The 17,978-nt window shown below is 41.2% G+C and overlaps 1 protein-coding gene across 6 annotated transcripts in view; it reads left to right on the top strand.

Moving 5' to 3' along the window:
- Nucleotides 1–17,978, top strand: part of LOC110497355 (coronin-2A) — a 71,484-nt gene that overhangs the window by 48,388 nt on the left and 5,118 nt on the right. For all 6 annotated transcript variants that reach the window (XM_090210312.1, XM_090210308.1, XM_090210310.1 and 3 more), the window contains exons 8-9: nucleotides 3,803–3,899; nucleotides 4,942–5,054. In XM_090210312.1, the coding sequence (XP_090066438.1) occupies nucleotides 3,803–3,899; nucleotides 4,942–5,054 (210 nt within the window). The remainder of the gene's footprint in view (nucleotides 1–3,802; nucleotides 3,900–4,941; nucleotides 5,055–17,978) is intronic.

Here is a 17,978-nt window from a genome sequence, read left to right as displayed (position 1 = left end):
GTGAGCAGAGCCTGCTGAGCATCTGGTACATGCCATTGGCTTGGGCGAGTGTAAGAGTGAGGGTTGGGCCTGTTTGCCCGCTCACTACCTGGGCGTATGTGTGACTTCCATGTTGAGGCCCTCTTTGTGGGAGTGGGGGGCATGGGGTGGGCAGGAGTGGCATAGGTCTGATCTGAGGGGGCCTAAATGGGGTGTGGGCATGGTTGACGTGAGGCGGTGTTGATTGGTTGGGGCTGGGGTGTGGATGTGTCTGGGGGTGCTGTGGTCTGGATGTAAGTCCTCTTGGCGTGGGTCCTCTATGTGTGGGTTCAGGGGGGGGGGGGGGGTCCTGCAGGTCTTGGAGGGTGTCTCGCTGGTCTGGGTGGGGTGTCTATTGATCTTTTTATTTATTTTTATTTCACCTTTATTTAACCAGGTAGGCTAGTTGAGAACAAGTTCTCATTTGCAACTGCGACCTGCGATCTGTTTCTCCTGTGTGAAGTGTTGGGGATGCGTTTGAGAGCGATGTCCTTTAGAGTCCGGGCAAAGGTGGACACTGCTGCCTTGTAGAGGTGGACCTGGTCATAAAGGCTGTTCAAGTCCAGGGTGGAGTGGTGGGCCAGGAAAACATTTGGTTTTGAGGCACAGTCATGGGAAATACTTGCGTTTACCCGCTGTATTGTGGCAGGGTGGAAGTATTTTCGTGGTATCAGGGTGGAGATAACCACTTGTGCGTTGGGGAAAGTAGAAGAAGCCTTTTCAATCACTCCCTTCAGTGCTGTGGCCACCCTTTCCTGCTGTGTTCTCAGGTCGTTGTGCCTGTGTGTATTATTATGTGGCTGGGTGACCCTAGTTGGTCCTCAGACAGAAGGTCTAGGGCGCGCTGGACACCAGAGTTTAGACACACTGTGTTTGGGAAAAAGTTTTTTTTCTTCTATATATTTCCCATTTGAGTCCATAAGGAGTACAATCTTCTCTTAACAAAGGGGTAGTGTGCTAATATAGCACTGTGCCATGCCAGGGGATGGTTTGTGTGGAAGATAAGGTTGCTGATGTTCCCATTTGTGTAATAGTCAGCAAAAAAGTGTCTCTTGATTTTCCATAAGGAGCTTCATTTTGTAATCTTTTCTTGCCTTATCATTCTTTACATACACAGGGAACTGTATTTTAATTACCTCTGAACAGCGGGAGGGAGCTTCTAAGGCCTCTCCATTTGGTTGGAGTAGACTGTTTGACTCTCCTGCCATTGTTGGGCTAATGGGCTTTGTTACCTCTCACTTGACACGCCAGTGCTAGTTGAAGCTGTATCAAGCTTGGCAGAATTATGTTAGCATTCAGTCCTTATAAAGTAATGTTGTGTATTTTTCTTCTTGGCTTTTGGAAATAGAATATAGTTTCAAACTAAACATTACTCACTCAGTTCCAGGTTGGGTGGTGTTTTCAGGTTTCTGTTGTTTTCCAGAGAATTTGCTGTGTAGAATAATAATCCTTGGTAGTTGTGAGCCTTCCAGGTGATTCCGTAATTCCGTCCAAAATCAGGTTGTAGGTTTTGAGTTTTGATTTGAAGTGAGGGTTATGTTGTAGAGGGTAGCATCCTGTATGTGTTCCTGACAAAAAAATCTAACTCTAAATCTATTTTTTTAAAGAAAATGTTGAAAAATGCAGGAGCTCATCTGATCGTGACCTCTGTTCTCTGCTCTCTCTCTCTCCCCCCATCTCTTTCTGTCTGTCTCTCTCCCCATCTCTTTCTCTCTCTCTCTCTCCATATCTCTCTCTCCCCATCTCTTTCTCTCTGTCTCTCTCCCCATCTCTTTCTCTCTGTCTCTCTCTCCATTTCTCTCTCTCCCCATCTCTTTCTCTCTCTCTCTCTCTCTCTCTCTCACCATCTCTCTCTCTCTCTCTCTCCCCATCTCTTTCTCTCTGTCTCTCTCCATCTCTCTCTCTCCCCCCATCTCTTTCTCTATATGTCTCTCTCCATCTCCCTCTCTCTCCACATCTCTTTCTCTATATGTCTCTCTCCATCTCTCTCTCTCTCCACATCTCTTTCTCTATATGTCTCTCTCCATCTCTCTATCTCTCTCTCTCTCCATCTCTCTCTCTCCCCATCTCTTTCTCTCTCTCTCTCTCTCTCTCTCTCTCTCTCTCTCTCTCTCTCCCCATCTCTTTCTCTCTCTCTCCCCATCTCTTTCTCTCTCTCTCCCCATCTCTTTCTCTCTGTCTCTCTCTCCATCTCTCTCTTCATCTCTCTCTCCATCTCTCTATCCATCTCTCTCTCCCCATCTCTTTCTCTCTCTCGCTCTCCATATCTCTCTCTCTCCCCATCTCTTTCTCTCTGTCTCTCTCTCCATATCTCTCTCTCTCCCCATCTCTTTCTCTCTCTCTCTCTCCATATCTCTCTCTCCCCATCTCTTTCTCTCTGTCTCTCTCCCCATCTCTTTCTCTCTGTCTCTCTCTCCATTTCTCTCTCTCCCCATCTCTTTCTCTCTCTCTCTCTCTCTCTCTCTCACCATCTCTCTCTCTCTCTCTCTCCCCATCTCTTTCTCTCTGTCTCTCTCCATCTCTCTCTCTCCCCCCATCTCTTTCTCTATATGTCTCTCTCCATCTCCCTCTCTCTCTACATCTCTTTCTCTATATGTCTCTCTCCATCTCTCTCTCTCTCCACATCTCTTTCTCTATATGTCTCTCTCCATCTCTCTATCTCTCTCTCTCTCCATCTCTCTCTCTCCCCATCTCTTTCTCTCTCTCTCTCTCTCTCTCTCTCTCTCTCTCTCTCTCTCTCTCTCCCCATCTCTTTCTCTCTCTCTCCCCATCTCTTTCTCTCTCTCTCCCCATCTCTTTCTCTCTGTCTCTCTCTCCATCTCTCTCTTCATCTCTCTCTCCATCTCTCTATCCATCTCTCTCTCCCCATCTCTTTCTCTCTCTCGCTCTCCATATCTCTCTCTCTCCCCATCTCTTTCTCTCTGTCTCTCTCTCCATATCTCTCTCTCTCCCCATCTCTTTCTCTCTGTCTCTCTCTCATCTCTCTCTCCATCTCTCTCTCCCCATCTCTCTCTCCCCATCTCTCTCTCCCCATCTATTTCTCTCTCTCTCTCTCCATATCTCTCTCTCTCCCCTTCTCTTTCTCTCTCCATCTCTCTCTCTCTACATCTCTTTCTCGCTATGTCTCTCTCTCCATCTCTCTCTCCCCCCATCTCTTTCTCTATATGTCTCTCTCCATCTCTCTCCCCCATCTCTTTTTCTCTGTCTCTGTCTCTCTCTCCCCATATCTTTCTCACTGTCTCTCTCTGTCTCTCTTCTCTCTCTCCCCATCTCTTTCTCTCTGTCTCTCTCTGTCTCTCTCTCTCTCTCCATCTCTCTCTCCCCATCTCTTTCTCTCCATCTCTCTCTCCATCTCTCCCCATCTCTTTCTCTCTGTCTTCATCTCTCTCTCTACATCTCTTTCTCGCTATGTCTCTCTCCATCTCTCTCTCTCCCCATCTCTTTCTCTATATGTATCTCTCTCTCTCTCTCTCCCTATCTCTTTCTCTATATGTCTCTCTCCATCTCTCTCTCTCTCTCCACATCTCTTTCTTTCTATGTCTCTCTTTCTCTGTCTCTCTCTCTCTCCCCATCTCTTTCTCTCTGTCTCTCTCTCTCTCTTCTCTCTCTCCCCATCTCTTTCTCTCTGTCTCTTTCTCTCTCTCTCCCCATCTCTTTCTCTCTATGTCTCGCTCTCTCCATCTCTTTCTCTCTCCCCATCTCTTTCTCTCTCTCTCTCTGTCTCTCTCTCTCTCCATCTCTTTCTCTCTATGTCTCTCTCTCCATCTCTCTCTGTCTCTCTCAGGGTGATGGTAATATCCGGTACTATGAGATCAGCTCAGAGAAGCCCTACATGCACTTCCTCACAGAGTACCGCTCACACACTCCTCAGAAAGGAATGGGTAAGCACACGCACATGAGCGCACACACACACACACCCACACACACACACTGTGTGCACCTGCAACCAAACCAGATGTGCAAATGACCCAGTTGATTTGACTAGCCAAAAAGGTGATTCCAAGGCTTTCAGTCATGTGTTATGATGACAATGACTTACGACATGAATAATACTACCATCAGCAGTAACAACAGAAGCACTAGGGTTCATAGTGGTGGAACAACAGTACTAGTTACATTTGACATTTGATTCATTTAGAGAATGCTCTTATCCTCTGTCTCTGGAGTTGAACAACTTACTCAACGTTGAAGGGCTTGAATAGGACGCAAAGTCAAGTTGCAGTCCCTTGTTGGCAAGACTTAGAATCAACAAACTCATCGGACATGGACAGTATCAAACAATGAAATCGTGATTGAGATGGGAGTGTTTGTCTGATGCTGACTAGACAGGCCACGTTGCGTGTGCGAGGGTGGCTAAATAAACGTACACATAGATGTTATTCAATCATTTCATCCAAACTGCTCGCGGCATCAACGAGCGTCTGCGTAGCCAGGCTCTACATGGTTCTATTTGAGACGCTTGACGCACTACAAGTCCCGCCTCTCCCATCTACTCATTGGTTTTCACGAGCATACTAACCCACGTGGGGATTGAAAGAGGAACGAGGAGGGGATAATCAAAGAATACGAACTTGGTTTCCCCTTTTATTTGTGAATGAATTGTTGGAGTGGAGATGGGTCCACATTCTACTAAGATCCAGCTAAAAAGAGGGCCATATGCATTTCAGGTAAAATAATAACCCAAATGTTTATCTCGTAGGGAAAAATTGTTAGCAAAAGCAAGCGAACTAAATGTCCATGAATGTTTCATGTGTGTTTCGACCTGTCCCCAAATTAATATTGGTTTTGGTATTTTAACCTGCGTGTCATGAACACGTCTGGTGGGGATAGACAACAAGCACACACGTGGGGCCGGTTTGGTCAAGGTGTCAGAAACAGGCAGTGCTACTAACTTCCTGTGTGTGTGTGTCCCTCCACCCTCAGGTATCATGCCAAAGAGAGGCCTGGACGTGAGCTCCTGTGAGGTGTTCAGGTTCTACAAACTGGTGACGATCAAGGCCCTCATCGAACCCCTCTCCATGATCGTACCTCGCAGGGTAAGAACCCCTGACACACCAACACAGACGACCAGAACATCTAGGATAACAATCTACTGGGCACTAGAACACAATGTAGTCACAATCTACTGGGCACTAGAGCACAATGTAGTCACAATCTACTGGGCACTAGAACACAATGTAGTCACAATCTACTGGGCACTAGAACACAATGTAGTCACAATCTACTGGGCACTAGAACACAATGTAGTCACAATCTACTGGGCACTAGAACACAATGTAGTCACAATCTACTGAGCACTAGAACACAATGTAGTCACAATCTACTGGGCACTAGAACACAATGTAGTCACAATCTACTTAGCACTAGAACACAATGTAGTCACAATGTACTGAGCACTAGAACACAATGTAGTCACAATCTACTGAGCACTAGAACACAATGTAGTCACAATCTACTGAGCACTAGAACACAACGTAGTCACAATCTACTGAGCACTAGAACACAATGTAGTCACAATCTACTGAGCACTAGAACACAATGTAGTCACAATCTACTGAGCACTAGAACACAATGTAGTCACAATCTACTGAGCACTAGAGCACAATGTAGTCACAATCTACTGAGCACTAGAACACAAATAGTCAATCTACTGAGCACTAGAACACAATGAAGTCACAATCTACTGAGCACTAGAACACAAATAGTCAATCTACTGAGCACTAGAACACAATGTAGTCACAATCTACTGTGCACTAGAGCACAATGAAGTCACAATCTACTGAGCACTAGAACACAATGTAGTCACAATCTACTCAGCACTAGAACACAATGTAGTCACAATCTACTGAGCACTAGAACACAACGTAGTCACAATCTACTGAGCACTAGAACACAATGAAGTCACAATCTACTGAGCACTAGAACACAATTTAGTCACAATCTACTGAGCACTAGAACACAATGTAGTCACAATCTACTGAGCACTAGAACACAATGTAGTCACAATCTACTGAGCACTAGAACACAATGAAGTCACAATCTACTGAGCACTAGAACACAATGTAGTCACAATCTACTGAGCACTAGAACACAATGTAGTCACAATCTACTGAGGACTAGAACACAATGTAGTCACAATCTACTGAGCACTAGAACACAATGTAGTCACAATCTGCTGAGCACTAGAACACAATGTAGTCACAATCTACTGAGGACTAGAACACAATGTAGTCACAATCTACTGAGCACTAGAACACAATGTAGTCACAATCTACTGAGCACTAGAACATAATGTAGTCACAATCTACTGAGCACTAGAACACAATGTAGTCACAATCTACTGAGCACTAGAACACAATGAAGTCACAATCTACTGAGCACTAGAACACAAATAGTCAATCTACTGAGCACTAGAACACAATGAAGTCACAATCTACTGAGCACTAGAACACAATGTAGTCACAATCTACTGAGCACTAGAACACAATGTAGTCACAATCTACTGAGCACTAGAACACAATGTAGTCACAATCTACTGAGCACTAGAACACAATGTAGTCACAATCTACTGAGGACTAGAACACAATGTAGTCACAATCTACTGAGCACTAGAACACAATGTAGTCACAATCTACTGAGCACTAGAACACAATGTAGTCACAATCTACTGAGCACTAGAACACAATGTAGTCACAATCTACTGAGCACTAGAACACAATGTAGTCACAATCTACTGAGCACTAGAACACAATGTAGTCACAATCTACTGAGCACTAGAACACAAATAGTCAATCTACTGAGCACTAGAACATAATGTAGTCACAATCTACTGAGCACTAGAACACAATGTAGTCACAATCTACTGAGCACTAGAACACAATGTAGTCACAATCTACTGAGCACTAGAACACAATGTAGTCACAATCTACTGAGCACTAGAACACAATGTAGTCACAATCTACTGAGCACTAGAACACAAATAGTCAATCTACTGAGCACTAGAACATAATGTAGTCACAATCTACTGAGCACTAGAACACAATGTAGTCACAATCTACTGAGCACTAGAACACAATGTAGTCACAATCTACTGAGCACTAGAACACAATGTAGTCACAATCTACTGAGCACTAGAACACAACGTAGTCACAATCTACTGAGCACTAGAGCACAATGTAGTCATAATCTACTGAGCACTAGAACACAAATAGTCACAATCTACTGAGCACTAGAACACAAATAGTCACAATCTACTGAGCACTAGAACACAATGTAGTCACAATCTACTGAGCACTAGAACACAATGTAGTCACAATCTACTGAGCACTAGAACACAATGTAGTCACAATCTACTGAGCACTAGAACACAATGAAGTCACAATCTACTGAGCACTAGAACACAATGTAGTCATAATCTACTGAGCACTAGAACACAATGTAGTCACAATCTACTGAGCACTAGAACACAATGTAGTCACAATCTACTGAGCACTAGAACACAATGTAGTCACAATCTACTGAGCACTAGAACACAATGTTGTCACAATCTACTGAGCACTAGAACACAAATAGTCAATCTACTGAGCACTAGAACACAATGAAGTCACAATCTACTGAGCACTAGAACACAATGTAGTCACAATCTACTGAGCACTAGAACACAATGTAGTCATAATCTACTGAGCACTAGAACACAATGTAAGCACAATCTACTGAGCACTAGAACACAATGTAGTCACAATCTACTGAGCACTAGAACACAATGTAGTCACAATCTACTGAGCACTAGAACACAATGTAGTCACAATCTACTGAGCACTAGAACACAATGTAAGCACAATCTACTGAGCACTAGAACACAATGAAGTCACAATCTACTGAGCACTAGAACACAAATAGTCAATCTACTGAGCACTAGAACACAATGTAGTCACAATCTACTGAGCACTAGAACACAATGAAGTCACAATCTACTGAGCACTATAACACAAATAGTCAATCTACTGAGCACTAGAACACAATGTAGTCACAATCTACTGAGCACTAGAACACAATGTAGTCACAATCTACTGAGCACTAGAACACAATGTAGTCACAATCTACTGAGCACTAGAACACAAATAGTCACAATCTACTGAGCACTAGAACACAATGTAGTCACAATCTACTGAGCACTAGAACACAATGTAGTCACAATCTACTGAGCACTAGAACACAAATAGTCAATCTACTGAGCACTAGAACATAATGTAGTCACAATCTACTGAGCACTAGAACACAATGTAGTCACAATCTACTGAGCACTAGAACACAATGTAGTCACAATCTACTGAGCACTAGAACACAATGTAGTCACAATCTACTGAGCACTAGAACACAACGTAGTCACAATCTACTGAGCACTAGAGCACAATGTAGTCATAATCTACTGAGCACTAGAACACAAATAGTCACAATCTACTGAGCACTAGAACACAAATAGTCACAATCTACTGAGCACTAGAACACAATGTAGTCACAATCTACTGAGCACTAGAACACAATGTAGTCACAATCTACTGAGCACTAGAACACAATGTAGTCACAATCTACTGAGCACTAGAACACAATGAAGTCACAATCTACTGAGCACTAGAACACAATGTAGTCATAATCTACTGAGCACTAGAACACAATGTAGTCACAATCTACTGAGCACTAGAACACAATGTAGTCACAATCTACTGAGCACTAGAACACAATGTAGTCACAATCTACTGAGCACTAGAACACAATGTTGTCACAATCTACTGAGCACTAGAACACAAATAGTCAATCTACTGAGCACTAGAACACAATGAAGTCACAATCTACTGAGCACTAGAACACAATGTAGTCACAATCTACTGAGCACTAGAACACAATGTAGTCATAATCTACTGAGCACTAGAACACAATGTAAGCACAATCTACTGAGCACTAGAACACAATGAAGTCACAATCTACTGAGCACTAGAACACAATGTAGTCACAATCTACTGAGCACTAGAACACAATGTAGTCACAATCTACTGAGCACTAGAACACAATGTAAGCACAATCTACTGAGCACTAGAACACAATGAAGTCACAATCTACTGAGCACTAGAACACAAATAGTCAATCTACTGAGCACTAGAACACAATGTAGTCACAATCTACTGAGCACTAGAACACAATGTAGTCACAATCTACTGAGCACTAGAACACAATGTAGTCACAATCTACTGAGCACTAGAACACAATGTAGTCACAATCTACTGAGCACTAGAACACAATGTAGTCACAATCTACTGAGCACTAGAACACAATGTAGTCACAATCTACTGAGCACTAGAACACAATGTAGTCACAATCTACTGAGCACTAGAACACAATGTAGTCACAATCTACTGAGCACTAGAACACAATGTAGTCACAATCTACTGAGCACTAGAACACAATGTAGTCACAATCTGCTGAGCACTAGAACACAATGTAGTCACAATCTACTGAGCACTAGAACACAATGTAGTCACAATCTACTGAGCACTAGAACACAATGTAGTCACAATCTACTGAGCACTAGAACACAATGTAGTCACAATCTACTGAGCACTAGAACACAATGTAGTCACAATCTACTGAGCACTAGAACACAAATAGTCACAATCTACTGAGCACTAGAACACAATGTAGTCACAATCTACTGAGCACTAGAACACAATGTAGTCACAATCTACTGAGCACTAGAACACAATGTAGTCACAATTTACTGAGCACTAGAACACAATGTAGTCACAATCTACTGAGCACTAGAACACAATGTAGTCACAATCTACTGAGCACTAGAACTCAATGTAGTCACAATCTACAGAGCACTAGAACACAATGTAGTCAATCTACTGATCACTAGAACACAATGTAGTCACAATCTACTGAGCACTAGAACACAATGTAGTCACAATCTACTGAGCACTAGAACACAATGTAGTCACACTCTACTGAGCACTAGAACACAATGTAGTCACAATCTACTGAGCACTAGAACACAATGTAGTCACAATCTACTGAGCACTAGAACACAATGTAGTCACAATCTACTGAGCACTAGAACACAATGTAGTCACAATCTACTGAGGACTAGAACACAATGTAGTCACAATCTACTGAGCACTAGAACACAATGTAGTCACAATCTACTGAGCACTAGAACACAAATAGTCAATCTACTGATCACTAGAACACAATGTAGTCACAATCTACTGAGCACTAGAACACAATGTAGTCACAATCTACTGAGCACTAGAACACAATGTAGTCACAATTTACTGAGCACTAGAACACAATATAGTCAATCTACTGAGCACTAGAACACAAATAGTCAATCTACTGAGCACTAGAACACAAATAGTCAATCTACTGAGCACTAGAACACAATGTAGTCACAATCTACTGAGCACTAGAACACAATGTAGTCACAATCTACTGAGCACTAGAACACAATGTAGTCACAATCTACTGAGCACTAGAACACAATGTAGTCACAATCTACTGAGCACTAGAACACAATGTAGTCACAATCTACTGAGCACTAGAACACAATGTAGTCACAATCTACTGAGCACTAGAACACAATGTAGTCACAATCTACTGAGCACTAGAACACAATGTAGTCACAATCTACTGAGCACTAGAACACAATGTAGTCACAATCTACTGAGCACTAGAACACAATGTAGTCACAATCTACTGAGGACTAGAACACAATGTAGTCACAATCTACTGAGGACTAGAACACAATGTAGTCACAATCTACTGATCACTAGAACACAATGTAGTCACAATCTACTGAGGACTAGAACACAATGTAGTCACAATCTACTGAGCACTAGAACACAATGTAGTCACAATCTGCTGAGCACTAGAACACAAATAGTCACAATCTACTGAGCACTAGAAAACAAATAGTCACAATCTACTGAGCACTAGAACACAATGTAGTCACAATCTACTGAGCACTAGAACACAATGTAGTCACAATCTACTGAGCACTAGAACACAATGTAGTCACAATCTACTGAGCACTAGAACACAATGAAGTCACAATCTACTGAGCACTAGAACACAATGTAGTCATAATCTACTGAGCACTAGAACACAATGTAGTCACAATCTACTGAGCACTAGAACACAATGTAGTCACAATCTACTGAGCACTAGAACACAATGTAGTCACAATCTACTGAGCACTAGAACACAATGTTGTCACAATCTACTGAGCACTAGAACACAAATAGTCAATCTACTGAGCACTAGAACACAATGAAGTCACAATCTACTGAGCACTAGAACACAATGTAGTCACAATCTACTGAGCACTAGAACACAATGTAGTCATAATCTACTGAGCACTAGAACACAATGTAAGCACAATCTACTGAGCACTAGAACACAATGAAGTCACAATCTACTGAGCACTAGAACACAATGTAGTCACAATCTACTGAGCACTAGAACACAATGTAGTCACAATCTACTGAGCACTAGAACACAATGTAAGCACAATCTACTGAGCACTAGAACACAATGAAGTCACAATCTACTGAGCACTAGAACACAAATAGTCAATCTACTGAGCACTAGAACACAATGTAGTCACAATCTACTGAGCACTAGAACACAATGTAGTCACAATCTACTGAGCACTAGAACACAATGTAGTCACAATCTACTGAGCACTAGAACACAATGTAGTCACAATCTACTGAGCACTAGAACACAATGTAGTCACAATCTACTGAGCACTAGAACACAATGTAGTCACAATCTACTGAGCACTAGAACACAATGTAGTCACAATCTACTGAGCACTAGAACACAATGTAGTCACAATCTACTGAGCACTAGAACACAATGTAGTCACAATCTACTGAGCACTAGAACACAATGTAGTCACAATCTGCTGAGCACTAGAACACAATGTAGTCACAATCTACTGAGCACTAGAACACAATGTAGTCACAATCTACTGAGCACTAGAACACAATGTAGTCACAATCTACTGAGCACTAGAACACAATGTAGTCACAATCTACTGAGCACTAGAACACAATGTAGTCACAATCTACTGAGCACTAGAACACAAATAGTCACAATCTACTGAGCACTAGAACACAATGTAGTCACAATCTACTGAGCACTAGAACACAATGTAGTCACAATCTACTGAGCACTAGAACACAATGTAGTCACAATTTACTGAGCACTAGAACACAATGTAGTCACAATCTACTGAGCACTAGAACACAATGTAGTCACAATCTACTGAGCACTAGAACTCAATGTAGTCACAATCTACAGAGCACTAGAACACAATGTAGTCAATCTACTGATCACTAGAACACAATGTAGTCACAATCTACTGAGCACTAGAACACAATGTAGTCACAATCTACTGAGCACTAGAACACAATGTAGTCACACTCTACTGAGCACTAGAACACAATGTAGTCACAATCTACTGAGCACTAGAACACAATGTAGTCACAATCTACTGAGCACTAGAACACAATGTAGTCACAATCTACTGAGCACTAGAACACAATGTAGTCACAATCTACTGAGGACTAGAACACAATGTAGTCACAATCTACTGAGCACTAGAACACAATGTAGTCACAATCTACTGAGCACTAGAACACAAATAGTCAATCTACTGATCACTAGAACACAATGTAGTCACAATCTACTGAGCACTAGAACACAATGTAGTCACAATCTACTGAGCACTAGAACACAATGTAGTCACAATTTACTGAGCACTAGAACACAATATAGTCAATCTACTGAGCACTAGAACACAAATAGTCAATCTACTGAGCACTAGAACACAAATAGTCAATCTACTGAGCACTAGAACACAATGTAGTCACAATCTACTGAGCACTAGAACACAATGTAGTCACAATCTACTGAGCACTAGAACACAATGTAGTCACAATCTACTGAGCACTAGAACACAATGTAGTCACAATCTACTGAGCACTAGAACACAATGTAGTCACAATCTACTGAGCACTAGAACACAATGTAGTCACAATCTACTGAGCACTAGAACACAATGTAGTCACAATCTACTGAGCACTAGAACACAATGTAGTCACAATCTACTGAGCACTAGAACACAATGTAGTCACAATCTACTGAGCACTAGAACACAATGTAGTCACAATCTACTGAGGACTAGAACACAATGTAGTCACAATCTACTGAGGACTAGAACACAATGTAGTCACAATCTACTGATCACTAGAACACAATGTAGTCACAATCTACTGAGGACTAGAACACAATGTAGTCACAATCTACTGAGCACTAGAACACAATGTAGTCACAATCTGCTGAGCACTAGAACACAATGTAGTCACAATCTACTGAGGACTAGAACACAATGTAGTCACAATCTACTGAGCACTAGAACACAATGTAGTCACAATCTGCTGAGCACTAGAACACAATGTAGTCACAATCTACTGAGCACTAGAACACTATGTAGTCACAATCTACTGAGCACTACAACACAAATAGTCAATCTACTGATCACTAGAACACAATGTAGTCACAATCTACTGAGCACTAGAACACAATGTGGTCACAATCTACTGAGCACTAGAACACAATGTAGTCACACTCTACTGAGCACTAGAACACAAATAGTCAATCTACTGATCACTAGAACACAATGTAGTCACAATCTACTGAACACTAGAACACAATGTAGTCACAATCTACTGAGCACTAGAACACAATGTAGTCACAATTTACTGAGCACTAGAACACAATATAGTCACAATCTACTGAGCACTAGAACAAAATATAGTTAAATCTGATGAGCACTAGAACACAATATAGTCAATCTACTGAGCACTAGAACACAAATAGTCAATCTACTGAGCACTAGAACACAAATAGTCAATCTACTGAGCACTAGAACACAAATAGTAAATCTACTGAGCACTAGAGCAGAAATAGTCAATCTACTGAGCACTAGAACACAATGTAGTCACAATCTACTGAGCACTAGAACACAATGTAGTCACAATCTACTGAGCACTAGAACACAATGTAGTCACAATCTACTGAGCACTAGAACACAATGTAGTCACAATCTACTGAGCACTAGAACACAATGTAGTCACAATCTACTGAGCACTAGAACACAATGTAGTCACAATCTACTGAGCACTAGAACACAATGTAGTCACAATCTACCGAGCACTAGAACACAATGAAGTCACAATCTACTGAGCACTAGAACACAATGAAGTCACAATCTACTGAGCACTAGAACACAATGTAGTCACAATCTACTGAGCACTAGAACACAATGTAGTCACAATCTACTGAGCACTAGAACACAATGTAGTCACAATCTACTGAGCACTAGAACACAATGTAGTCACAATCTACTGAGCACTAGAACACAATGTAGTCACAATCTACCGAGCACTAGAACACAATGAAGTCACAATCTACTGAGCACTAGAACACAATGAAGTCACAATCTACTGAGCACTAGAACACAAATAGTCAATCTACTCAGCACTAGAACACAATGTAGTCACAATCTACTGAGCACTAGAACACAATGTAGTCACAATCTACTGAGCACTAGAACACAATGTAGTCACAATCTACTGAGCACTAGAACACAATGAAGTCACAATCTACTGAGCACTAGAACACAATGTAGTCACAATCTACCGAGCACTAGAACACAATGAAGTCACAATCTACTGAGCACTAGAACACAATGTAGTCACAATCTACTTAGCACTAGAACACAATGTAGTCACAATCTACTGAGCACTAGAACACAATGTAGTCACAATCTACTGAGCACTAGAACACAATGTAGTCACAATCTACTGAGCACTAGAACACAATGTAGTCACAATCTACTGAGCACTAGAACACAATGTAGTCACAATCTACTGAGCACTAGAACACAATATAGTCACAATCTTCTGAGCACTAGAACACAATGTAGTCACAATCTACTGAGCACTAGAACACAATGTAGTCACAATCTACTGAGCACTAGAACACAATGTAGTCACAATCTACTGAGCACTAGAACACAAATAGTCAATCTACTGAGCACTAGAACATAATGTAGTCACAATCTACTGAGCACTAGAACACAATGTAGTCACAATCTACTGAGCACTAGAACACAATGTAGTCACAATCTACTGAGCACTAGAACACAATGTAGTCACAATCTACTGAGCACTAGAACACAATGTAGTCACAATCTACTGAGCACTAGAACACAATGTAGTCACAATCTACTGAGCACTAGAACACAATGTAGTCACAATCTACTGAGCACTAGAACACAATGTAGTCACAATCTACTGAGCACTAGAACACAATGTAGTCACAATCTACTGAGCACTAGAACACAATGTAGTCACAATCTACTGAGCACTAGAACACAATGTAGTCACAATCTACTGAGCACTAGAACACAATGTAGTCACAATCTACTGAGGACTAGAACACAATGTAGTCACAATCTACTGAGCACTAGAACACAATGTAGTCACAATCTACTGAGCACTAGAACACAAATAGTCAATCTACTGATCACTAGAACACAATGTAGTCACAATCTACTGAGCACTAGAACACAATGTAGTCACAATCTACTGAGCACTAGAACACAATGTAGTCACAATTTACTGAGCACTAGAACACAATATAGTCAATCTACTGAGCACTAGAACACAATATAGTCAATCTACTGAGCACTAGAACACAAATAGTCAATCTACTGAGCACTAGAACACAAATAGTCAATCTACTGAGCACTAGAACACAATGTAGTCACAATCTACTGATCACTAGAACACAATGTAGTCACAATCTACTGAGCACTAGAACACAATGTAGTCACAATCTACTGAGGACTAGAACACAATGTAGTCACAATCTACTGAGCACTAGAACACAATGTAGTCACAATCTGCTGAGCACTAGAACACAATGTAGTCACAATCTACTGAGGACTAGAACACAATGTAGTCACAATCTACTGAGCACTAGAACACAATGTAGTCACAATCTGCTGAGCACTAGAACACAATGTAGTCACAATCTACTGAGCACTAGAACACTATGTAGTCACAATCTACTGAGCACTACAACACAAATAGTCAATCTACTGATCACTAGAACACAATGTAGTCACAATCTACTGAGCACTAGAACACAATGTGGTCACAATCTACTGAGCACTAGAACACAATGTAGTCACACTCTACTGAGCACTAGAACACAAATAGTCAATCTACTGATCACTAGCACACAATGTAGTCACAATCTACTGAGCACTAGAACACAATGTAGTCACAATCTACTGAGCACTAGAACACAATGTAGTCACAATTTACTGAGCACTAGAACACAATATAGTCACAATCTACTGAGCACTAGAACACAATATAGTCAATCTACTGAGCACTAGAACACAAATAGTCAATCTACTGAGCACTAGAACACAAATAGTCAATCTACTGAGCACTAGAACACAAATAGTAAATCTACTGAGCACTAGAGCAGAAATAGTCAATCTACTGAGCACTAGAACACAATGTAGTCACAATCTACTGAGCACTAGAACACAATGTAGTCACAATCTACTGAGCACTAGAACACAATGTAGTCACAATCTACTGAGCACTAGAACACAATGTAGTCACAATCTACTGAGCACTAGAACACAATGTAGTCACAATCTACTGAGCACTAGAACACAATGTAGTCACAATCTACTGAGCACTAGAACACAATGTAGTCACAATCTACTGAGCACTAGAACACAATGTAGTCACAATCTACTGAGCACTAGAACACAATGTAGTCACAATCTACTGAGCACTAGAACACAATGTAGTCACAATCTACCGAGCACTAGAACACAATGAAGTCACAATCTACTGAGCACTAGAACACAATGAAGTCACAATCTACTGAGCACTAGAACACAATGTAGTCACAATCTACTGAGCACTAGAACACAATGTAGTCACAATCTACTGAGCACTAGAACACAATGTAGTCACAATCTACTGAGCACTAGAACACAATGTAGTCACAATCTACTGAGCACTAGAACACAATGTAGTCACAATCTACCGAGCACTAGAACACAATGAAGTCACAATCTACTGAGCACTAGAACACAATGAAGTCACAATCTACTGAGCACTAGAACACAATGTAGTCACAATCTACTGAGCACTAGAACACAAATAGTCAATCTACTCAGCACTAGAACACAATGTAGTCACAATCTACTGAGCACTAGAACACAATGTAGTCACAATCTACTGAGCACTAGAACACAATGTAGTCACAATCTACTGAGCACTAGAACACAATGAAGTCACAATCTACTGAGCACTAGAACACAATGTAGTCACAATCTACCGAGCACTAGAACACAATGAAGTCACAATCTACTGAGCACTAGAACACAATGTAGTCACAATCTACTTAGCACTAGAACACAATATAGTCACAATCTACTGAGCACTAGAACACAATGTAGTCACAATCTACTGAGCACTAGAACACAATGTAGTCACAATCTACTGAGCACTAGAACACAATGTAGTCACAATCTACTGAGCACTAGAACACAATGTAGTCACAATCTACTGAGCACTAGAACACAATATAGTCACAATCTACTGAGCACTAGAACACAATGTAGTCACAATCTACTGAGCACTAGAACACAATGTAGTCACAATCTACTGAGCACTAGAACACAATGTAGTCACAATCTACTGAGCACTAGAACACAAATAGTCAATCTACTGAGCACTAGAACATAATGTAGTCACAATCTACTGAGCACTAGAACACAATGTAGTCACAATCTACTGAGC

Source organism: Oncorhynchus mykiss, chromosome 19 (assembly GCF_057628025.1).
Source record: "Oncorhynchus mykiss isolate SJ-2025 chromosome 19, ASM5762802v1, whole genome shotgun sequence".
Taxonomy (NCBI): Eukaryota; Metazoa; Chordata; class Actinopteri; order Salmoniformes; family Salmonidae; genus Oncorhynchus; species Oncorhynchus mykiss.
Note: the sequence above shows the minus strand (reverse complement) of the source record. Positions and strands in the feature narration are given on the sequence as shown.